Raw genomic sequence first — 24335 nt, 5'->3', positions numbered from 1 at the left:
ACTGCTGGCATAATCAGTTGTTCTGGGAGCTTCCCATCAGAGAGGGACGTCTCAGCCACCCAGGCAGAGGTAACTCCTCTTACCAGCATCCCCAGCCTGCTTAGAAAAAAGCACTGTCAAAAAAAGGGGTTTATTTATTTCAATTAAGTTGTAGGTTACTTCTTCCCTTCTTCAGTCAGGCTTGGCCCCAGAATGCAGCTACAGAGGAACTCCCTAAATAGGATACCCAACAAAGACTTACATGAGATCCAGTTAGGATCCAGTAGGAACCCAGTTATCCTGGCATTGCACCACGTCTGCACAGCAACTCCGAACGGCTACTGTCGTAATTTAACTGTTAGGGCAAGAGACAAACTGTGCCTTTAACAGAGGCTACAAAATTCCTTCTAAGACTTCGCAACCTAGCTGGAGAGACGCCCATGAGACCCAATTCATCCCCTGCGTGGGCTCATTTTCCCAAATACTGATCCTCTGGCAATCAATTTGCAAAGGACTGGACTGCTTTTCAACTTCTCTGGATCAGTCCCCACCTCCCCTTAGAGACAAGAGAAAGCACTTTACTAGCTCAATTACCCGTATCTATTTCAGGATTGCAGGCAAAGAGATGGCTAAACTGCACTCTAGGCAACACTGCAATATAATCTCTAGATTTCTTCACCACAAAGTAGCCACTCCTTTCCAGTAGGTACTTTTGACTCTCTGATCCACCTCTCTCCATCTCAGCTACAACAGCTAATGATGAGTTCCATCCCTCCTTTAAGGACAGGATTCCCATGACACCCTGAGTGCTCTGCTCGGTATGTTTTTCCTCACGCACTACTTCTGTGCAAGAGCACCGTGGTATATACGTAGAGACTGCACTGCCTGCTGTCAGTGCCTCAAGCCTTCCCGTCAGACTCCGCTAAGGCTAATCCTTAACAAGTGTTACCCTGTTCAGCTCCAAGAAAACCAACAAAGTTTAATCAGTCTGCTCTTGTTGACATTGGTCCAGACTTTAAAGCAGCAAGGTATAACCAAATCATTAAAATTCCTAACAAGCAAAACACAAATCATAATTATTTCAAAGCCCAGCATTAGTCAATTTTCTGCAAGTGTTCTCCCCAAATCCACTTAGCATTTCTGAAGACTTCCAGTAGAAAAAGGCCTGAAGCTTTTTACATCAGCATCATACATGCAAGCTATAACAAGGAAACTTCTAGCTTGGTTTTCTGCTAAGGTGCACCTACAGGCTGTCCTGCCCCACTTGTAAACACGCTGCTCTTCATCGTCCCAGCTAAAGGTGTAACCAAGCGTTCCAGATAGGCAGGCTATACGGAGACCAAAAGAAAAAAAAAAGGTGGTTACCATGTTATTTAGTTAAAATCAAACTGACCAGTTCAGAATACACCAGTCTAAGAGGGCAAATGAACAGTGTCACAAGGCATTTCTAGAAGGGGGAGGCACAAATTATTTAAGAAATACTTGCTCTTCAGCACCGAGGGCAGAGTCAGTTCTTTCTTGTATTTTTCCATTACAGTAGCTATTTTTAATCTTGTGACTTAACTAATATAACAGCTCTCTCCTCAAATTACTCTCGCAATCCCAATAACAACATACACATTTGAGAAGAACTTGTGCACTTTAAGAAACGATGTGAGGAAAAGCAGATAGAAAAATCCTGAATAAAAGCAGAAGGACAGCATCCCACGTACAGTCCTACCCGCAGCTGCCTGAACCAAGAAGTCTGTTTATGTTGACCATAGCACAGAAAAGGAATAAAAACTAATGGCAAAAAAAAAAAAAAAAAAAAAAAAAGCAAGTCAGAACTGAAATAATTCTGCTCAAACACAGACAAAAAAATTCCTTCTTTTTATAGTTCACATTACCTGCTGCCCAAAAGCCACAGACCAAACCAGAAGAAAATATCACTTTTATCAGCTCTACAAGACCAAAGATTGTGAAAGCAAACAGTGCTCGGCTGGTGTTGTGCAGATGGGCACAACAGTACCTCTTTACAGGTTGTCAGTGCTCTCTGGAATTCGTGTTTTCAGCGAGAGGAAATTCAGCCCAGACCTCTAACCATCAGCCACCATCACAAAGAAGAAAACCTTCAGCAACATGGAATAGTGCAGACCTCTGAGGATGTGGCTGTATCCACAAACGTGACCCACGAGCAGGAGCTGCAATTAGCCAACTTAGCTTACCACTGTCAATATCCATCATGAGATGCTGAAACTGCCCATTTCCAACTACATTCCGATGCCTACTGCTTGATATTGATTAGACGAGTCTGAAAGCCTCCAAAAACATTAATTATGTAGAGTGCTAAGTGTCAAACTGTCTGCAGCTAGCCAAATGGGCAATAATAGGCACAAGGATTTTCTAAGTTCCAAATCAAACCACTTTCATTTACCATATCGTTTCAAGTACCGCTTACAGCATGTGTGACTAACTCGTTATACATGATCTGGATAAGTAACCAGAACACTGGAGACAAAGCAGCATAAGCATTTCCAATACATTTCATTTTAACTCTACTCACAAATGAGCAGTACACATGCTTGTTCTTCCATGACTACAAAGGTTTATCTGCTTTTGGTTTCATCTTGGGTATGCCATATTTAATTTTAATGTTTCAATATAAGATCTGAAATCCGTTTTCAACGTAGATTTCAAGGTTCTTTCTGAACATGAACTAAAAGAGAGATGTGTGAAACATTCTCTCTCGGTCTGCTTTTTGCTTTGTTATAAACATTTTTTCATTTGTTCAATACATCTGAGAATTAAGAACAAAATCTTAAAACCTGCTCTATTAGGAAAACAAATAATTCTTCAGAACAATCATCAGACCCAGTAACAACTTGAGATCATATTATGGCAGAAACTCATCTTAAGAAAAATTAGAGAAATACAGTAAGATGCTACATGCAGTCCACTTAGAAATTCTTGGATCTGACTAGACTAACCATGCCTGAAAACGTTAAGCCTTGTAAAGACTGTAATTTTAACAGTTGCTGAACTCAAATCCCGAAGTCTCAAAAAGTACCATGACATTGTATAGTGGTTTTGCTGCTCATAATCTATGCGCTGGACAAGCAAAGACAAGGAAAATGGATTACAGCAGGATATGTAAACCCACACCATGCTATCTCTGCAAAGGATGAGACAACTCGAATACCACGGAGCACAAAAGGAATAGCAAACAGAAATTCACCTAGGCAAGAAATCAGCTGGCAGAACACTTTGATTTTCTTTTTTTTTTTTTTTTTTTTGGATCATATCAGCTACGAAGACAACAGAACAGAAGCAAACAGTGCCAACTATATTGACATGTCATGTGTACATGACAGCAAAACTGGTAAGAAAAGGAAACAAGAACTCAAAGTCTTTCTGCCTTTTGGTTTCACGTAAATAGGAAGCATAAATAGATCATATTTTTTTAAAAGAACCTCACCAGACTACGTGAGTGCATGCAAAAAACTTGATAATGTTTTTCCATTAGGATAATTTCACCTTTCACAATAGCTAACAAGAATAATCTGACAGATACACAGTTTAAGACCTCCACCTGATTGTAAGCATAGACTGAATTCTTGCAGCGTGGTTTAAAATTTTAGCAAAATTCCTAGAAATACACTTAAGGATTCAGGAAATCAGCAAGACACAGCCATGTAAAAGTACAGGTTACACCTAGAAACATTTCTGCAATAAAAACGTAAGCAAAAGAGTACAATTATGGTCCTTTATTTCCAGAACCATCTTTCTGAATAAACCTGTTCCTGCCTCAGCACTAATATAAAGCACTGAGAATCCATCGTTATCACGCAGCCCTTGCTAATTGTAGAGGAGAAATAAAGTTGGTATGAAGTCTCAACCAGAATATTCTATTTCAGAATTAAGAGGATGGCATTTCCAAAGTACTGAAGAGAAAAGGGAGACGATTCCTTGAGTGCAATGTGCATACTGAATGCTGCTACCACCTTTCTTCACAGTTTTGTCTTTGGTACAATGCGCAGTGGATTCCTCTTTGGAGGCTCATCGTTCCATGTGGAGCAATGAGAGAAACTTGTGGGATTGTGCAGGGATACCGTTATTAAGTCCAAGTACCACTTTTTCCTTTGGCAAGTTTACAGGACTGTTGGAGTTACGAATAACTCGCATGAAGTTGAATAATTAAAAACAATACCAAACATTAGCATAAAGGGTGTAGAGCTCCACACACTTTCTCTGGCAAGCAAAATGGATTACAGCAGGACCTGCAAATCCATGCCCCACTATCTCTGCAAAGGATGAGGCAACTCTAATACCGTGGAGCACAAAAGGAATAGTAAACAGAAATGGATTCACCTAGGCAAGAAATCAGGTGGCAGAGCACTTTGATTTTTGAGGAAGATGCCTTGTGTAGTGCCTATGCTAGTTATAGACCCTCCTACTCAATGGACTCAAGCTGAGGAGAATGCAGGAAAAAACAGCACAGGATTTCTCATGCCATAGCTTTGGTGACACTGCAAAGCTCACCTTGGAGTCCAACACAGAAAATGTGAAGTAAACAGGAGAGAGATGCTACTTTGAAGTCTGAGTGTGTTCCATGGCGAAGGAACCTGAAGAAACAGCTCTGAGGAAAATAAGAACATCACCCGATGGGTGGAGAGGGGTGATGGGGGAGAGGGTTGTCAGGGATGACAGAGAAGGGAGAACAGGGACAGGGGGAGAGGAAAGGCCAGGGAGAGGGGAGGAGACAGAGAGAGGCCCAGCAGTGGGAAGGGGCCAGCAGAGAGGGGGGAGCAGCAGGGGAGGGCGAGGGACAGGCAGCAGAAGAGCGATCACTGGCATGAGGGAGAAGGACAATGTGGAGAGAGGGGGTGAGAGGGAAGGGAGGTGAGAGGGCAGAGTCGAGGTGGTGGTGGTGGGGAGATGGGGGGCAGAGAGAGAAAGGGCAAGAAGGAAAAAGAGCACACCATGGGAAGGGTGACACGGGAAGAGACAAAGAGGAGAGAGTGGGGAGGAGTGACAGGTGAGGGGAGTGAGTGGGAAGGGAGAGAGAAAATGGCAGGGGGAGAGGAAGAGATAACACTGGGAGCAGCAGGAGAGGCAGGGGAGAAATGCAGGCGGGAAGGAAAGGAAGGGGGAAGGCTGAGGAGGAAGTCCAAGGAAGGAAAAAGAAGGCAAACAAGAGGAAGAGAGCACAGGGAAAGCAGAGGCAAAGAAAGCAGAGTGTGACGGGGGAAAGAGATCCTCATCTCAGCTATGGCGAGCCTAAACCTTCTCAGGAATGGTCTTTAGGCACCAGTGCACAGCTTCCAGCAGCTCCTGTGGAGGATGCAGGCCGGCATGTCCCCGGGCACAGAGGTTGCTCAGGGCCTCTCCCTGAGGTAAAGGGAACAAGAAAGAGAGAAAGAGCAAAAGAAAGGAAATGGGAAAAGCACTGACTGGAGGGATGGCATGCACGAGAGCAAAAACATGCCCCAGAAAAACTTGAGAAAGGGTGACAAGAGAGAAGGAGCACACAGTAAGGGAAACTGCACAGGAGAGAGAGGGGAAGCTCTAGAGAGCATGCAAGAGACAGAAAGCACAGGAGAGGGGGGGAAGGCCCACATGCAAGACAGAGAGAGGGGATACGCACAACAGAGGGGACGCATAAGGAGAGCAAGGAAAAGTGCCTGGGAGGGAATGGGACACTATGTGAGACAGGGATAGAGAGGAAAGTACCTGGGATGATGTGGGGGGAGCACGCAAGAGTGGGAACCTGCACACAGTCTAGAAGGGAAGAAGACAGGAGGGAGAGAGGTGAGGACAGCATGTGTGCAGGGGAAAGCATGCAAGAAAGAAGGTATATACAAGAGGGTAAGAATGAGATGCTGACAAAGCCTGAGACAGAGAAAGTGTAAGATAGGGGTGAAAAGTGAGAACACACACTAAGAAGAGGGCAAGGCAGACAAAGCAGGAGAAAGGGAGAGAGAAAAATGGCTGTGAGATGTAGGGGAAGTGTAGACAGAGAGCAAGGAAACAGGGAAGGGAGACATTGAACGCACAAAGAGACAGAAAAAGCACTTGTCAAGAAACACGTGACAGAGAGTAAAGCTGCCAGCAAGAGAGAGAGAAAGGGAGAGAGAGAGGGGAAGAATGATAGAAAGACACCTGGAAATTGTGTCTGTGAGGGAGGGGAGGGTTGCCTGAGAGGGGACAGAGGCACAGGCAATACAGGGAAAGAGAGTGCATGACACAGAAGTAAAGCAGAAGGGAAGGTATTTGAGAGGGAGAGACCACGGGCTTGTGTTAAGCTGGAGTGCTGAGGAGAGCGTGAGAGAGTGAAAAACACTGAGAGTTGAGGCAGGGGAAGCTTGAGAGAATGAGAAAGGCAGCCTGCATGCACTGTAAAGTGAATGGGCACATACACCAGAAACGAGCAAAGGGAAAGATGCAGAGAAAGGAAAGCCATGCAAAAAGGGGGAAAGGCGTGATGAAAAGATGAAAGCTATGAGGCAATGTATGAGAGAAGAAGGGATGTTCACTAGAGAAGGAGTGCACACATGAAAGGGGATGGAGGAGATGGAAAAGTGTGCAAAGAGAGAAAGTGTACAAGACAGGGCAAGCAAGAGACAAAAAGTGTGCAAGGGGCAGCAAAGAGCAAGCATGTGAGAGGGAGGGAAAGCATGAGCAAAAGAGAGTCCACAAGAGAGTGAGAGGAAAGGTGTGCGCCAGAGAAGAATGGTATGAGGGAATGAAAGAGGAAATGCACCAGACCACGGAGAGGGAAGCTGTGCTAGAGAGGGAAAGCGTGTGGCTGAAGGAATGCATGCCAAGGTAGGGTACACACGCAAGAAGAAACAGAAAGGCTTGGGCATGAAAAAGCACATGAGAGAGAAAGCACAGGTGTGAGAAAGGAAGAACACATAAAGGGGAAGCGTGCGAGAAAAGGAAACCAAGCAAAACAAAGGGGGAATGTGTGTGGGAAAAATGGAGTGTAAGAGAGGAAGCAGAAGCAAGAGTAAGCACATGAAAATTGTAAGAGAGAGGAGATGTGAGAGAGTAAAAGCAAATATGAGAGGGGGCATCATGCAAGATTGTGGGCAAGGGGAAGTGCACAGAGGAAGGAGGGAAAGCATAGGGGAATGCGTGCAACAAAGAGGGACCACATGGAGGGCAGCAAAAGCAAGGAAAGGAAAGGGCTACACAGGAGAGGTAAAGTGTGTCCAGGAGAGAGAAAATGAGCAACGGAAAGGAGGTAAAAGAGTGAGAGAGTGGAAGCACACAGCAGAGAGAGGAAAGCATGCGTGTGAGAGAAGGAAAGAAATGAGAGTGAGATAGAAAAACAGGAGATCACATCCATGAACATGAGAAACGTATGCAGGAAAGAGCAAGGAATGCTGTCTGACAGACAGAGGGGAAAGCTCATGTGAAATAAAAGCATGTATGAGAGAGGAAGCATGCTAGAAATGGGGGGCATGCAAGAAAAGGAAAGCACGAGTAGAAGAGAGAGAAGGAGGGAAAGTGTGTCAAAGGAGAGGAAGCATGAGCGGGGGGGAAAAGCAAGTGAAGAAAGAGGAATGAAGAGAATGCACAGAGGTGGAAGAGTACAAGCAGGAGAGAGGTTGTGAGAGAATAACGTGTGAGAGGGAGCGTGCAAGAAAAGGGCAAGACAGAGTGGGAAAGGGCACGTTAGGGAGGGAAGAGGCGCAGTGGAGATAATGGTGAGCACATGAAGAAGACTGAAAAAGCAAGTGAGGCGGAAAGCATGCTAGAAAGGGAAGTCACGAGGAAAGCATGGGAGAGTGTGTGAGAGAGGGAAAAGGCGTGTGAGGGAGAGACAAGGGAAAGCACAGACCAGAGAGGGGAAGCACAAACGTGGGGAGTGTGCCAGGAAGAGCACAGAAGGAAGGGACGTCAGCCCACAGTGTGCACAAGAGGCAGAGAGAGGAAGGGAGGTACAGAGGGAAAAGCACATGCACAGGAGAGAAGTAATTCATGCATGGAGAATGCAGGGAGAAGTACAGCATCACAGAAGGACTTCACAACAGAACATACGAGTCAGTGGGTAGCAAAGCACATGCAGCTGAGGTAAAGTGCAAGCAGAGTCAAGGAATGGTTTGGGTTGGAAGGGACCTGAAAGATCCCCTGGTTCCACCCCCTGCCATGTGCAGGGACACCTCCCACCAGACCAGGCTGCCCAAAGCCCCATCCAGCCTGGCCTTGAGCACCTCCAGGGATGGGGCATCCACAGCTTCTCTGGGCAGCCTGTGCCAGGGCCTCACCGCCCTCTGAGGGAAGAATTTCCTCCTTATGTCTAATCTAAATCTACCCCTTTTTAGTTTAAAACCATTACCCCTTGTCCAAGCACTACACTCCCTGAGAAGCACATGTAAGAGAGGGAAAGTGCATGCATGCAAGAGGAAAGGAAAACACAGATACAAGGGGAAGAAAGCACACCCATGAGAGGCAAGGCACAAGAAAAAGAAAGCACTGGAGAGATGGCACAAGACAGGGAAATGACATGAGATGGGCTGCACAAATGAGCAGAACAGTGGATAATAGGGAAAGTCCACGAGCCACGGCAAATGTGACAGTGAGGTTGCAGAAGTGAGAAGAAAAGGATTACGGAGGGCAAGACAGCCCAAAATCTGTCACTGCTATTAAGAACTGAGGAAAAAGGCATTAAATGCACCTGCTTTTTCCTCATCCTTGCTTGCTAGGTAACCACCTGCATCAAGTGAGAGAGGGGAAACAGGCATGAGAGATAGTAAGGCATGCAGGAGTGGGAAAGACTGCAAAGGCAGGGGAAAGCAACAGAGAAAGAGAGAGAAGAGCAAGAGAAAGCAGTACAAGAGTGAAAGTGCACGACAAAGTGGGGAATGAGTGTGATTGAAAGTATGAGAGGAAGAATGCATGCAAGGAAGGAAAAACGTGTCAGGTCTGGAAAAGCAAATGAGAGATGGGGAAAGCAAGAGAGCACCAGAGCAGGGTGGGATGAAGAGGATGAGGGAGGGAAGTGGAAGAGAGAAAGCAGCACAAGAGAGAGGCAGTGCACATGGTTTTAAGAAGCAGAACATGTGAGGGAGAGGCAAAAGATGCGAGAGGGAAACAGCAGGCACACTGGGTCAGGGAGAGAGGGAAACACATCAGACTGTCTCTCTCGTGCTTCAAGAAGAAATCCCTAAGAGAGTCAAACCCACAAGAGACAAAAAGCAAGCAGGAGAGCGGGGCAGTGCGTGTGTGAGAAGCTAAGTGTATGTGAGAGGAGGGGGAAAGAGGGACAGAATCAGGCAGGGAAGTGCAAGGGCAGGGGAAATCAGGTGTGAGAGCCAGGCCGGCTGTGTGAGGGGGGTGAGAAGAGTGCCCGTGAGAGAAGGGATGCTGGGGTGGGGGTGCATGGAGAGAGGAGAAGCGTGCTTTGGGAGGCAGACCGTGTGAGAGGCAAAATGTGCTGCAGGGAAACACGTCTGCAAGGAGAAGGTCTGCCAGAGAGAAGCAGAGCAAGGGAGACAGAGGTGGCAAGAGAAAGTGCAAGAGGGAATCACAAGAGGGAAGAAACACAGAAGAGAGCAAAAGAGCACAAGTACTTTTTTGTACAAAGGAAATGATGAGAAATAGGCAGAACACTTCACCTGGTGGGAAGTAGCTCAACGAGTTACATTGCATGAGAGAACAACAGTGCATGAGACTGAGGGGAAGGAAAAAAATGTGCCGGAGGCAAAGCACGTGATAGAGACCAGGAAAACACCTGTGAGAGAGAGGGAAAGAGGAAGAAATTACATCCAAGTGGGAAGGGAAATGGGGGTAGGGGTGCGGTGGGGATGGAGCAGAGAGAGAAGGGCAGAGGAGAGGATCAGGGGGGCAGCAGAGAAGAGGGGCTGGAAAAGCACCAGTAGGATGCCAAAGTGTTGGGTGGGAAGCAAAAGCAGAAGACCGTGCAAGAGAGGGAGAGAGCAAGCAGCACCAGTAAAAAGCAACAAAGGGGAACGCACAACGTTGTAAGAGAAAGAAGAAATGTGAGAGAGAACAAGTGTGTAAGTGAGGTGAGAGAGGACAAGCGTGAGAGAGGTAGGATGGAAAGGTGTGTGAGAGGGGGGAAGGCGAGGAAGCAGGGAGGGGTGTGTGAGGCAGGGAGGGAGCAGGGGGAGGGGAGAGAGGGAGGGAGGGGGGGAGGATGAGGTGGAGAGGGGGAAGGAAAGAGAGAAAAGCAGGGACAGAAAGTAATAGAGGAGTCCCAAATAACAGAGGGAGAGCACAAGCAAGGGACTGAAAGCATGACCAAGGGGAAAAGGGCATGCAAGAATGTGTTAGAGCTGGCAGAGCATGCAAGGGATGTGGGAGGTGAAGGCAGGAGCGAAGGAGGAAGCGTGCAAAGCAAGGGAGGATGAAAAAGGAGCACACAAAAGGGAAAAGAGCCCGTGAGAAGTGAAGTGTGTGAGAAAAGCTGGGGTGCACAACTGAGAAAGGGAAGGCACTGCGCGGGAGGGAGTGGTGCAGAGACTGAGATGAAGGGAGACAGGGGCAGCAAAGGAGAGACGACAGAGAAAGCCAGTGGGCAGGGCAGGGAAAAGAGAGAGGAAAAGGTGGGAAGCTTGGGACAGAGGGGGAATGGTTTTAGAGAGCACAGCAGTAACTGAGAAGGGGGTGACAAGCCCTGGGAGGATGCACGGCAAGACAGAGAGGGGCAGTGAGCTGGACAGGGAAGGGCAGTGAGTGAGAAACTAGAAGCCTGAATGAGACAAAGTGCAAATATGAGAGAAAAGCCATGTCAGAGGGAAATGCATGCTATGGGGGAAATTATGTTAGACAGGAGAGCAAGAGAGAATACGAGTGAAGTGTGAAAAAAAAAAAAAAGCCAGCACGGCAGCAGCAAAGCATGTGGGACAAAGCAGCACAGTGCACAGGAGAGGAAAAGTGCACGGCAGGGAAAGAGGCCAAGCATGGGTGGGAAAGGCGATGTGCACGCGTGCCTGAGAGCATCCGTGAAGCCGAGAGGCAGAGCAAGTGACAGAGAGGAGACACGTGAAGGAGAGCAAGGCGTAAGGGAGGGAAGCAGGCAAGGTCCATGTGGGAAAAATGCACCGCATGCAAGGGGGGAGGTGGTGTCGGAGTGGGAAAGTGCAAGGGGGGAAAACTGGATCCTGAGAGAGCAGCAAGCACGAGTGTCACACATGAGAGAGACAGGGGAATGGGGGAAGCCCACACAGAAGAAAGATGGGGACAACCCACAGGAGAGATGGGGAAAGCATGCAGTGACAGGGAGCATTTGGGAGGGTGGGAAAGCAAGAGAGAGGAGGAATAGCTGTGGGGGGAGGCATAGGTACAGAAGGCAGAGAGCAAGGCAGGGGGAAAGCAAAGGAGAAAAGGGAAAGATGAGCAAAAGCATGAACAAAGGGGAAAGCATGCCTGAGAGGGAAAATCAGGGGAGGTAAGAAAGCAACAGAAGGGGGAAGGCAAGGGAGGGGTAGGGGTGAGAAGGAACTCAAGGGCACAAGAGGAACACAAGCGCACAATGCCATGAACACAATGAATTTGAGAGGAAAGCAAGGGCACACAAGGAAAGTGAGCATGATAGTGCGTGAGAAGACAGCAGGGGAGTGAGGGGGAAACGAGCAACAGTAGGGTAGGAAGGGATAAAGAGGGACAGCAAAGAGAGGTGGAGGGAAAGCACAAGCCAGTGACAAAGTGCGAGCAACAGGGTAAGTGCAAGTGAGGGGAATATTGTGTCAGAGAGCACAGGAAAACCATACAAAGGAGAAAGAGAGGAAAAAGCAAAAGCACATGAAACACAAAATGCACAGGGGGTAAGATAAGCACAAAAGAGAGAGAGGAAACATGACAGAGAGGAAAAGCACATGTGGGAGGGAATGCATTGCAGGGAGAGAGGGATTCCTCGAGGAGGGAAGAGAGAGAGAAAGCTCATGGCAGGGGAAAGGAGCCAAGAGAGGGAAGCCTCGAGAGACACCGGGAAAGTTCAGGAGATCCAGGGGATGCTGAGAGGGAGGGGAACAGCGAATGAGAGAAACAGAAAGCATGAGAATGAGAGGAGGGAGCACGGGAGAGCAAATGCACAAGAGAAAAGGCACATGTGACAGGCAGAGAGACAAAGCACATGCCAGTGAGAGAAATGGCACACCAGAGGGGCATAAAACAGTCCTGGGAGAGAAGGAAAGACAGAACAGAGGGGGCAGGAAGACAGAAACAGCAAGAGAAAGAGGGGCAGGGATGCCAAGGAAGGTAGAGGGAAGAATCCCATGCAAGTGAGAGGGAGTCCTCTAACAGATCCAGGTGTGGATTAGTGCAGGTGCATATTAAATTTAATGAACTGCTTTGCATAAGAAGCATTTTTAAACCTGGCTATACAGGATGTCAGAAAAGCATTGTCTCATGATGGAGAGGCTCCAAGCATGAACAAATGTGAAATACTGCACCTTCTTGTACAGCAACGTGACTCTGCACACGCCTGCACCCCAGGTGGAGTTGGAAGCAGCGAGCCAGCTGAGCTATGTGCTTTCAAACACACTTCTGTAGGTCAGATGGACACCCTGAGATCAAAAGCAGGAAGGCAGCCTAGCTCTAAAACCACCAAATTAGAGCAGAAACAAAAAACATCATCGCAGAACCCTTTCCTTTCAGTCCAGGATGACCCACCAAAAAAAAGGTGGTAGGCCACGTAGAAATTAGCAAGCAGGTCTGATATGCTTACTTAAAGTAGCCTCTGCCTGAAGCCAGCAGCTCTGTCGATGAGCACAATCTCAAAGTAACAACAATACACAGCATTGGTAAGGCTATTTAAAAGCTGTGTGATCACCTCTGCAATGCACCTGTGCAGCACGCAGTACACTGGAGCGTGAGGTCTCAGTTAAGGTCAGCAGTCATTATCAGGAAACAGACCTCATGCCAATTCATTAATATGCTGATTCTACCAAATATTAAATCACTCTTCTATTTTTTTTTTTCAAAGTTCCAAATCTGTTAGATGCTTCCTTCTATCTGCATAAAGCAAAAATAACTCAGCCCACCCCAAATCTGTGTGCTTTAAATTCTGTGCTCACTACTTCCTTTAACATTTACATAGAAAGTGTTTCAGCTCCTAAAACACAGCTGCATAGCTGGTCCGTAGAGGAAGAGGATGACATTTATTTTGCAAATGGCTTTGAAGCAACTGTCATTTGTTTGCAACAGAGGCAACTGACGAAGAGGTCTCCATCACAGAACATTAATGATGTGTACGACAGATCTCCAGCTCGTCACTGCAATGACAGCACGTCAGGAGATACCAAAGTGAGTAGAATATTCTTCCACCCTGTGGCAATAAAGCCACACTCCCAGTTTTAAATCACTTCCAGATTTCCATACACATGAAGGAACCAGTAGGTCCCTTCTTCTACATTTTTTATTTCAGTCAGAGTGCTGGGTTGCTGGCAAACACAGTATGGAGCAGGTATTACCATTCTAGAGAACATAGCTGCTGTATATTCTTAGCTGTAAATATTTCTTCATCTTTAATTAACCTAAGGGACAGAGAATGAAGTGAAACCAGAGGAATTAAAATCTACATATGTAAATACTGAAAGGTTCAAAAAAAAAGATCTGCAGTGTTCTTTTGTCTTTATCAGGGACTGCAATTTCTACCCAGGACTCAAAACAGAAAATAAATTGAAACACTCACTGCATGTCCAGCTTACATTAGAAAGCAAAATTATCGATGTAATAACATGAATTATGAATGAAGGAATCCATAAATGAAATGCATTAGGTTGAAGATGGCAAAAGCTGGTGTTAAATGCTCAAATTCCTGTAACAAGCATGCTTTCCTTCTTTTTATATCAGTATTAAAAGAGAATTCACAGCAAAAATGTAGATTTGCCGTGCAAGCATTCTACATTAACGAAGTCCCAGCAGAACATTAAAGGTTTTGCAACCAATACCCTCCCATTGGGCGTAACTTATGTCTTCAATACCTGAAAGCTATTTGCTAACAGGAAAGCATTATTAAAACTTTTGATAACTAGGAGAGAGAAGTCAACAGACATGCAGCTTTTTTTCTAATGCTAGGAGACATCCAGCATTCATCCTGGAACCTGACTCATTACACCAATTAAAACACAGATTTCAACGTGCAAGGAAGCTGAAAACTACCATGCTGCCTACCTAAAGAGTGGTAATTACACAACACTGTGACTGTCACCAACGAGACAATTTTTTGGGATAGGAACTTAAAAATTGAATCCATCTGGAGTGTACTGTACAGTGAGGTCATGTAACACAGGTCTGGTTATCCAGTAACACGGCCCTTTTTTCAGATCACAAGGATCCCCAAATGTGAAGTTCTAATTCAGATCAGAGCGATGCAGTGAGCACTCTAAAAACCATCCTTTACATGACTCATACGCTCTCTGGAATTTATGCCAGTCACACACAGAATACTTGGTTAAGTTTAGGCATCTGTTTAATCATTGTTCCCTGTCTCAAAAGTATTTTCAAGAGTTATTGCAGTTTCCATGGAGACTAAAGCAGAAGAGTTCTTACTATTTCTGTCTGTGAAAATCCCATCACATTCCAGCTGCCAAGTTTCTTATGAGAGCATGAAGGACTAAAAGTGGCAGTAATATCCATGTTACTGTCTATCACATGCCATTAGTTATTTTAGAAATATATTTACCTTTGCATATGAGGAGAAGATTCTATAGTTCCATGTGCCTGGTTAGATGGATGCAAATGGTTTAACCACTTACAATCCCAATTCCAGAGCAAATACATTATTTCAAGCAGTCCTTATTTTCTATTCTTTTTTAGCATAGTGGTCTGAAAATACATAGACTACAGGTATCTAATGTGCTTTTCCTTCACAAGGAGGCTTTTAACGCTGTCTCCTGTAACACCCTCACAGGCAAACTGATGCAGTAGGGTTGAGATAAGGGGACAGAGAGGTGAACTGAAAACTGGCTCAGCTGCCCAGCTCACGGGCTTCTCATCAGCACCACAAAGCCCACCTGGCGGCCACTCACTAGATATTGAGCCCAGAGCTTCACAGCAGGGACAATGCTCTTGAGCATTTTTGTTAATGACCTGCGTGACAGGGCAGAGAGCACCCTCAGCAAGTCTGCACACAATGCAAAATGGGAAGAGCTGCTGGTGCACCACAAGATGGGTGGGAGACTATTGAGTGTCCATCCTTGGAGATAATTAACACCTGACTGGACATGTCCCTGAGGAGCCTGCTCTGGTTGACCCTCCTTTGGACAGCAGACTTGACACCAATGATCTCCAGAGATACCTTCCAGGCTCAAGTATTCCATGATTTCATGAATGCAAAGTACAGAGAGAGCAAAGGTTATGCTTACATATTTGCCCCTTGGAACTGAGGGCCCCAGTGGAGTTCTGCTTCTAAGAACTGCAGCATGAAGTTCTGGTAAGCCAAGTCAGCTGATGCAGCTATAAATTACATGGGGCTCTGCTAAGTGGCTGCAATAAATGATGACATCTAACACGGAGGTCAGACTTCTCTGCTCAAGTCACCTTCCTCAGATGCAAGCAGTTCTGAAACAGGCTGCAGGATGCTAGAAACTGCATTAAGAATGGCATTGCTGTGCTCTTCTGAACACATCCGTTCAGCTGTGAGTGTATTAGGATGGGTCAGCAATCCTGATGGCATTTTGTGGCAATCTAATGGGACCTACTCAGCATACTCAACAAAACCATGGCAGCTGGGTTCTTTTAGACCTTCCTGCCTAGTGGAAGCAGGTAAAGGATCTTCATCTTTCATTCAGAACCACACAAGAAAGGAGAGGGTTTGAATTGCACTGACCAAGGCATATTTGCATACAAAAAACTGAGAAGCTTTTATAAAGAACAATCTAAAGCATCCAGCACTTTAAAAAAAGAAAAACTTTGTCTTCCATACATTTAAGAAATCACATGGAATAGCTGACCTGTGTCTTCCACAGTTTGACCAAGGAATAATAACAAAGAAATGTGGCAACCATTTGGCCAGCAACAAAACACAGAAGTAAAATAAAATGTGCATAGACCACAGTTCTGAGCACTGTAACATACCAATTTAAATTATCTCCAAGGGCTAGAGAGATTCCAGTCCAGGGTTATTCACAGCTTAGTAGAGGAAACAGCCTTACCAGTTGACACAAATGAACCTTAAAAGTTCTACAGGCACAAGTTGTTTGATGGGATCTACTTACATAAGTGATGTGGGCATTACAGGTCACAGCTGCCCACCTGAGAGCAGTTTAAAACAGCACTGTACCTGGCAACACTACTAGTTGAGCTTTTAATCTGCAAAAATTCAATCAAGAAAACATCAGAACAACCAACACTATCATAGACATACATTATCTGAAACAATACTAAACATCTGTAGATCTTCAAAGATTTTGTTTCAGAGAGTTTTTCATTATTTTGTTAGATGATCTTAAAAAAAAACATGCTATATGGTATCATTTTCTGATCATTGTACGTTAGTGCTGATCACAGGCTGCTGTTTAGGGTTTAAACAACATTAAAACTTTGTCTTTTTAAATACATTACACAACTTCTGTTTTTTTCCTTTCCCTCTCCACACAATGGCACTGAGGCTGTTTACATCTCTGTGCTCAGAATCCTCTAAGTACAACTGAAAATTTCCAGTTCCAAAGCACCTACAATGTAATTAAGATCAGAAAGTAGTACTAAAAAAAAAAAAACAACAAAAAAAAAAAAAAAAAAAAAAAAACAGGAACATGGATATGACCAGTGGAACTGTCTAGCGCTAATTTAAACACAGCATGGTAGATGTAAACAGAGATATAAAGGAATTGTGAAAAATGGTAGATTAATAGAATGTAAGTGATAGCCAGGGTCATGGGTCACATATTTACTAGAAGACATGAGGCAGGGAGTTTTATATGTACACGGTAACTCTTTTTAAAGAGAGTAGAAAGAACGGAAGTCAAGAGCTTGAAGAGCTTAGATACTGGGAAGATGAAGCACAGCAGTAAATAAAGCTAAACAGAGGAGTTTTAGAAGCAGAGTTAAAGTTGAGTTTGTGTCAAGACATCAAGTAGTAGGGAAAACTCAGGAAAGGTGTTACCGTGGTTATACAAATACAGACATCAGTAATTACTGTATTATACATCTTCTCCTCCCAAAGCAAAAAAATATCAGAATGAACAAAAAAAAGATGTATTAAACATAAAGACCAGTATTTAGACAGTATCAACCTACATAAGACCAAGTATGATTTCAGGGTAACCAGCCTTAAACTAAGAGGAAACGTTCTACAGTAAATCTCAATCTACTAAGTAGTACATTACTGGTGCAGTACAATCACTCAGCACTAGGCTACATAATTTCACTAAAACAAAGCACAGAGTCAGGTATCCTTAAAAACCAGCATGGTAGATAGGCAGGTCAGCGAGTAAGGTGCTATCTCTGTCTGTTAAAGGTGCTTGTTAATACACAGCAATGGACACAATGACTGTGCAGGAGTTCAGCCTGTTAGAACTGCTCCTTCCCAGCACAAAAACCTCCACTACTCTATGCAGCGAGGTGAGTTGGGGATACCCTCTCCTTATGCCTTTGACAAACACACACGTGCCAACACAAGTTCACTGTGTACACATAGCCCAAGACAAGCAAGCAAAAGGAGAAGAGAGAAGCCAGGTAACACAAAGCACAGACAGGATGAGACTGGATGACACTCTGTAGATAAAGGAAGTCAGATGTGTTCACAGAGGATGACTATTCATAAGGCAAAGAGTTGTAATAAACTAAATAATGTCTAAAATCCCAATCCCACACACCAGTCCTGCTGCAATGTTGTTTCCCATTAAAAAAAAAAAAAAAAAAAAAAAAGTAAATTTAAATTCCAAAGATAATAAAGAAAAGACATGTAGTTGACTAAGAAAAGCTCTGGGAAGCTCTGGGATGGTAAGAATTTTGTCACTGTCAAATGTTATTTCAGTGAAAACATATGTCAAGTTTCTGTGTTTGTGGATCAATAGGATACTGAATTTACAGCTCCTTCCTACTAGTATATTGCATCTCTCAGTTTAAGTGCTCTGCACAATGGCTTAAATGCAGTAGCAAAGAGTCTAATCATATTTTACATGAACTTTAAGTTACATAAACATTTTCCAACTACCTCTTCTTGAAATTCCACATTCATTCATTTATTTTACATTCCTTAATTCCTGTGCTACACAAGATATACAAATGCACAAACATTTTAGCTAAAAGTAACAGCAATAACCATGAACATACAATAAAATTAGCTTATTTTATTTATCTGAGGTTGAATGCCACTTCGCCAAGCAAGGACAGCTTGTCAAAGAACAGCACATTGGTTAAGTTTGAATTCTATGTCATTATTCTGAAAAGGCCTTCTCAGGCCTCCTACTTAATAGATTCCAAGAAGATTGTTTTTAGGTAGGACACCCTGTTAAAACAAAATATAATAAGATTTTAGATAATTTAGCACAGCAAAATGAGATCTCATTAAGAAACAAAATTAGTAAAATGCAGACATATCTTCCCAATACAAAATTTCTGCAGGTAAAATGAAACTGGAAGAGTGAGGTGATACAAACTCATACCAGAAACATATGTATTTTCTTAATGGAAAACTAACTTTTAAGGAAAATAATGATGTAAATAAAACTGTTTGTACATTATACAGATGGCATTTTTATCTGCAATACGTAAGGGAGCATTACTTTAGTTTTAAACTTGATTACCTGCTAACTTCAGAACTCAAGTAGCACAGCAGATGAATGGCCCAAAGCAAAGGTCCTGCATACGTTGCAAATGCTGTAAGGAAGATTGCTGGTATCTCCACATAGCTTTCTAGTCCCACAAACCCTGCTGAAACATCCACAGTAGCAATGCCATTCGAGTTTCCCTGAAAACAGGAATAAAAACCAAAAGATTCAAATGCGTCCAAAGAAACATTTATAATACATCAGAATATAATTAATTATTGCACCAGTTAAAGGCTTACTCTTTGAGCCACTTTACAGTACAGACATATTCTTTACATTCTTTACACTGGAATTTCAATACAGCGGCTAACCAAACAGGAGCTTCTGTTTAGGATTTACAGTCTGCTTAGGACATGAACAGCATCTTTTGCTTGTCTTATTTTGTCAGCAAATACATATGCCGGTTTAATAAATTACATCATTAAAACAGGCAACTACACCTGCTGATTTCAGTCTAGTGATGAAAAAATACATTTTTCACCACACAAGGTTCAAAACCAAGACTTTAAGGCTGTGGTTGAAATTATACCGAGAAATAAATATTTCTTGCCATTAGAGACAATGGGGCTCCAATTTAGAGCTGTAGTGGAACATGTACCAGCCCCCTCCCTGCCCACGACACAAGCTACTGCATGTAACTGGATTAAGACTTGCAAATTCAGAGAGGTTCCTGCTTCCCAAGTCTCTGCACCACAACAGATTGCACTGAAATGGACAAAAAGCCTAGAGAGCTTGAATCATCAATAAAAGGCATTTCAAGAAAAACTAGAAAGCAAAGTATCAAGAGTTAAGACTTGAATGCTTTATCTAGCTTTCTTTTGCAGTGACTAAGACCACTAAATAACAAGGAATAACATAACACTGAAGGAAATGTCTTCCTCTGAAGATGCCCTGTTATTTAGCTTTACTCAAATACATTAAGCAGCAAACATGCCCTGTGAATTACGGCAGAATATTTCTTAGTGTAGCAGGCCACGGTTAGGTTTCCTCAGACTCAGCAGGTCAGTTTCCACATCACTGGCATTCCAGCAGCCATCAAATTCTCTTTTCCTCTCTGCAGGATCCCAGAACAACCCAAATACAAGGGCTGTCAACACTGACGGCCCCAGACACAGTCCTAGTGGAGTAAATACTGAACACATGGTAAGAGCAAAAAGGTCAGGTGCAGCACTTTGAAAGTTGTGCAGGGTGCTGCAGCTCAGCAAGCAAAGCATGATAGAGCCAGGTAGGGCGAGAACCTGTTCTTTTTTCCCCCCAGTCAGGGCAGATAGCAACAGGTCTTTTCCCCCTCACTACTTATTTTCTCTCCCCTGTATGATGTGTGTAGAGGGAAAGCAGACAATCATGCTCATCTCACGAAGAGCTGGAAGGTGTCTTCACACTATTTGCTCCATCTGCATGAACACTGTGAGAAATAGGCCACAGTATATGGATCAAACAACAATGAAGTCGGAACGGACTTCTGGGAGGTCATCTGCTAAAGCAGGGTCACCAAGCAGGTCGCCACGTCCAGGCAGCTCTTGAAGATCTCCAAGGAGGCTCCACCGCCTCCCTGGGCAACCCGTGCCAGTGCTCAGCACCCACACAGCACAGCATGCTGCCTGGTGCTCAGAGGGAGCCTCCTGTGCTCCAGTGTGAGCCCACTGCCTCTTGTCCTGGCACCGGACACCACTGAAAAGAGGCTGGCTATATCTTCTTTGCGCTGTCCCTTCGAGTATTTATATAGACTGATGAGATCCCCTCTAAGCCAAGGCTGAACAGTCCCAGCTCTCAGCCCTTCCTCATGTGAGAGATGCTCCAGTCCCTCAGGTATCTGAGCGGCCCTGTGTTGGACTCTCTCCAGCGTGCCCAAGCCTCTCTTGTACTGGGGAGCCCAGAACTAGACACAGCAGTCCACCTGTGGTCTCACAAGTGCTGAGGAGATGGAAAGGATCACCTTCCTTGATCTGCTGGCAACACTTTTGCCTAATGCAGCCCCGGACACCATTAGCTTTCTTTGTATAAAGGCTGGCTTATGTTCAACTTGGTGTCCACCAAGACCCCCAGCTCCTTTTCTGCAAAGCTGCCTTCCAGCTGCCTGACCCCAGCACATACTGCTGCTGGGCTTTGCACTTCACCTTACTAAACTTCAGGAGTTCAGGAAGCTCACGCATACAACTCCTACCACACTGCATGTTAAGTGTTCAACCACTCCGTTCTCACCAGGAGCCCCCTGAGCCTCGTGGATGGCTCCTCAGGTACTGCTGGCAGAGCCCCGATGAAGCATTTGTTCTCCACGGCAGGTATCTTTCACCAAGACAAGTTCATATGTTCCACACAATGTATAAATAGCTGACAATTCAGAGTATCTGCTCTTAGTTTAAAGTACCACCAACATATTTCTAACAGCACCATAGCTTGTTGCTGTAATGGCAGGAAGTGACAGGATGCAATTCAATTTCACATAAAGGTATTCCATAGTAATCCATCACGACCTGAATCAAGGAAGCACAAAGGTAAAAACACTGGGTAGAGACGCTAACAGAGAAGGAGGCCTCCATGGACATGAATGAAAACAATCACAAACTCTCCTCAAAGTCTTGATGGTTTTTCTGGAAAATTTTCAGATACCGCATCGCTCATCACATACGAGCTATAAGCTACAGCACCTCCACGACTCTCAGTGAACTGAGAAGAGGTGAAATTCAGAAGTGTTGCACAGAGGTGAAACACAGAAGTGACATGCTTCTGGCTGCAGTACCGATTTGACACAGCACACTGTTACTGTACTTCCACTGAGCCCTTCCCATGGCTTTCTAGTAACTATTAAGAACCATGGAATGAGAGGAATTCAATTACTTGAACCAGATAATTTGAGGTGGAAAAAATAAGTAATTGGAGCAGGTTGCCCAGAAAGGATCTGCAACCTCCATTCTTGGATGTTTCAGGACCTGATCGGACAAAGCCCTGGCCAACCTAGTCTGACCTCACAGCTGACTGTGCTCTGAGAATGGGATTCAACCACAGACCTCCTGAGGGCCTCTCCAGTGTAAGACAGCCTATAATGCTTGGAAAACCACGCAAGACAAGATATAAGCCACTTTAAAATGTCTCCCAGTCCATCTTTCTACCAAAAGGCAAGACCAAATAGATAAAAAAGATTCTGAAAAGATTCAAGTCTATGCTGTTCTCCTTCTGTGATAAAAAGTAACTGGATTATAACCAGTCTCAATATATAAGTATATACAAGTCTCAAAGGTTTTAAAGACTGCATTTCCTTTCCCTTCTACTGAAGATACACTGTTCTAAGGATGGAAATAAAACAAAAAACACAAGACCAATAATGAAATATATTTAATTTTTCTTCATTTATGAGCTCTTATCCAAGGCAACTAAAATATCTTAAGAAATATTTACAGCAACATATATTTTTTGGAAGCTGCTACAGTTAGAGGCAACCGAGATTTATTTCTATTGTCACTGCATGCTGAAGAACAAGGAGCAATGATGAAGATACAGGATGTTTCCAGGAAGTACGTGACAAGTTAAAAGATGTGAACAAGTCAGGGCTTAAAAGTAAACAATCAGTCATTCAAGCTTGTTGACAAAATCATCAAGCTTGCAATAATATCCAATGTAAGTAAGCAGGGGCCATACATTTTGTATGCTTGTCAGAACTGGAACATTATTAACTTTGCTTCTCTTCATGAACTTGCACAATACAATAAATAGGGCAATGATCCTAACTTTTAAACAAGGCAGCTTTACCCAAGTTCACATAAATAACTTGATGAAATAAGTAAATGATCATGAGAACATAAGATAATTCAGGCTGGAAGGGAACTCAAAAGTCATCTAGTACTACCTCCTGCTGAGAAGAAGTTCAGATATAAAAGAAAAGACCTGGTTGCTCTGGACTTTATCCAGGATCTGGACACCTCCAAGAACGAAGACTGCAAAATTTATCTAAGTATTTTTTTCCCATGCTTACTACTCACAATCTTAGTAATGGTCCAGGAAAAAAAGTGTGTCATGTAAGCGAGTCCCATATAAGTTGCAAGTTTAATAAATTAGCCTTTTATGTTCACATTGTCGGAGACATGGAAGGGCCAGCTGCTCAGCAAAGGAAAATAAGCTGGGAAAACAAGCCAGGTGAGCACAGTGAATTCACCAGGAAAGAGTCAGGGCGGCAAGCAGTAAGTCTGGGTCAGGACTGGATCTGGAAATAGTGAACAGGGTCAGATGCAGTCCATTGATCAGCCAGCAAATCCATAGCGACACGTCAGGTACAAGAGCAGGCCAGGAAGCTCAAACAAGAGGTTCATGTTCAGGTCAGGACTGAGATGGAACACAGACATATCCGCTTACACAGCTGTGACATAGCACTGATGAGAGTCAACAGTAAAGCATTATTAAAAGCAGCTCCGAAAGGAAAGAAGGGACAGGCCCTTGCTTCCAGCTTTTCTCACAACAGTTGCCCTCACTGTAGGAGATGACTTTGTACTTCACTCCTAGACAGGAGATGCACTCAGGGTCCTGACACAGTTAAGGTGCAGAATGAAAAAAATAAGTATAAGCTCAAAGCGTATGTTTTCAAATACGTTTTTTCCTATTGCTATTCAGGATCAAAATATTAGCTTTCACACTCAGAAATGTCATCTTTTTCACCCCCTTTCTTGAAGTATACTGACTGATTAATGAAAAAAATCTATTCCTCTGAACCCTGATTATACTGTACACTTAGGATTTTCATTGCAATTGCTCCATGAAGTCTTTAAAGACCCTATAATATTTTTCAAAAGAATTCTGCCTCATTCATTAAATATGCTATCTTGAACAAAGCTATTTTTACTCACTATCCTATTCAAAAGGCCATCACTTACATTCCATACTTGGTGAGACAGAGTTCCTGCTTTTCTCATTACATATCATCTTGTCTACCAAGATTTAATAAAGACTCAGAAACATGGACAAGAAATCTCATTCTCCTTATACTCACACCAGAACATGTGCAAAAAGTAGTTCTCCAAATTTCTCTCCTATTTCCAGATGGAAGGGTTTTATATTTAGTTTATATTTCCCTTTTCCTGCCTCATTTAGCTAGCACAGTTTAAATTTAGTATCCAATCTGATCAACACCAACAGCAACTTTCAGTGTTTTTCAATTCCTGTATTTCAACCATAAATGTACTAACATTTTCACATGCTACATTAGATCTTTATGTCTGCCTGGAAATTAAAAATCTAGCACCACACTGAACCCAGACAGTTTAATAGTGGTAGTTCTTGTAATCATGACATTTGGGGAAAGAAAGTGAGAGAAGACACTTAAATCTCTGCCAGCAGTGGACATCATACCTGCATAATACAGTTCTGCTTCCCTCCCATCTCTTCCCCAGCATTCAAGCATAGATATTGATCAGTACAGAGGTGGCAAATAAGTGATTAGCTTGTACCAAGGCAGGCTGATCACAGATCAATACTGAAGCTGAGAACTTGAGAGACTTCTCCTGCAGGAACAGCCTGTTGTACTTCCTTAATGCTTATTTTCGAAAATTATTCTACGTCTGAAAAACTGTTCTCTGTCTGAAATTCAACCTTTCCCTAAGTCAGTCAAAATCTAAGACCTTAGTGTTGATGGTATAGCCAAGA

At 43.9% G+C, this 24335-nt stretch overlaps 1 protein-coding gene across 1 annotated transcript in view; it reads right to left on the bottom strand.

Moving 5' to 3' along the window:
* Window positions 1-24335, bottom strand: part of PIGG (phosphatidylinositol glycan anchor biosynthesis class G) — a 74386-nt gene that overhangs the window by 5770 nt on the left and 44281 nt on the right. Inside the window, exon 12 of the mRNA XM_032205648.1 lies at window positions 18681-18844. Coding sequence (XP_032061539.1) covers window positions 18681-18844 — 164 coding nt within the window. The remainder of the gene's footprint in view (window positions 1-18680; window positions 18845-24335) is intronic.

The sequence above is a fragment of the Aythya fuligula genome, chromosome Z, assembly GCF_009819795.1.
Source record: "Aythya fuligula isolate bAytFul2 chromosome Z, bAytFul2.pri, whole genome shotgun sequence".
NCBI classification, from domain to species: Eukaryota; Metazoa; Chordata; class Aves; order Anseriformes; family Anatidae; genus Aythya; species Aythya fuligula.
The sequence above is the reverse complement of the archived record's forward strand: the minus strand, read 5'-3'. Positions and strand labels throughout refer to the sequence as shown.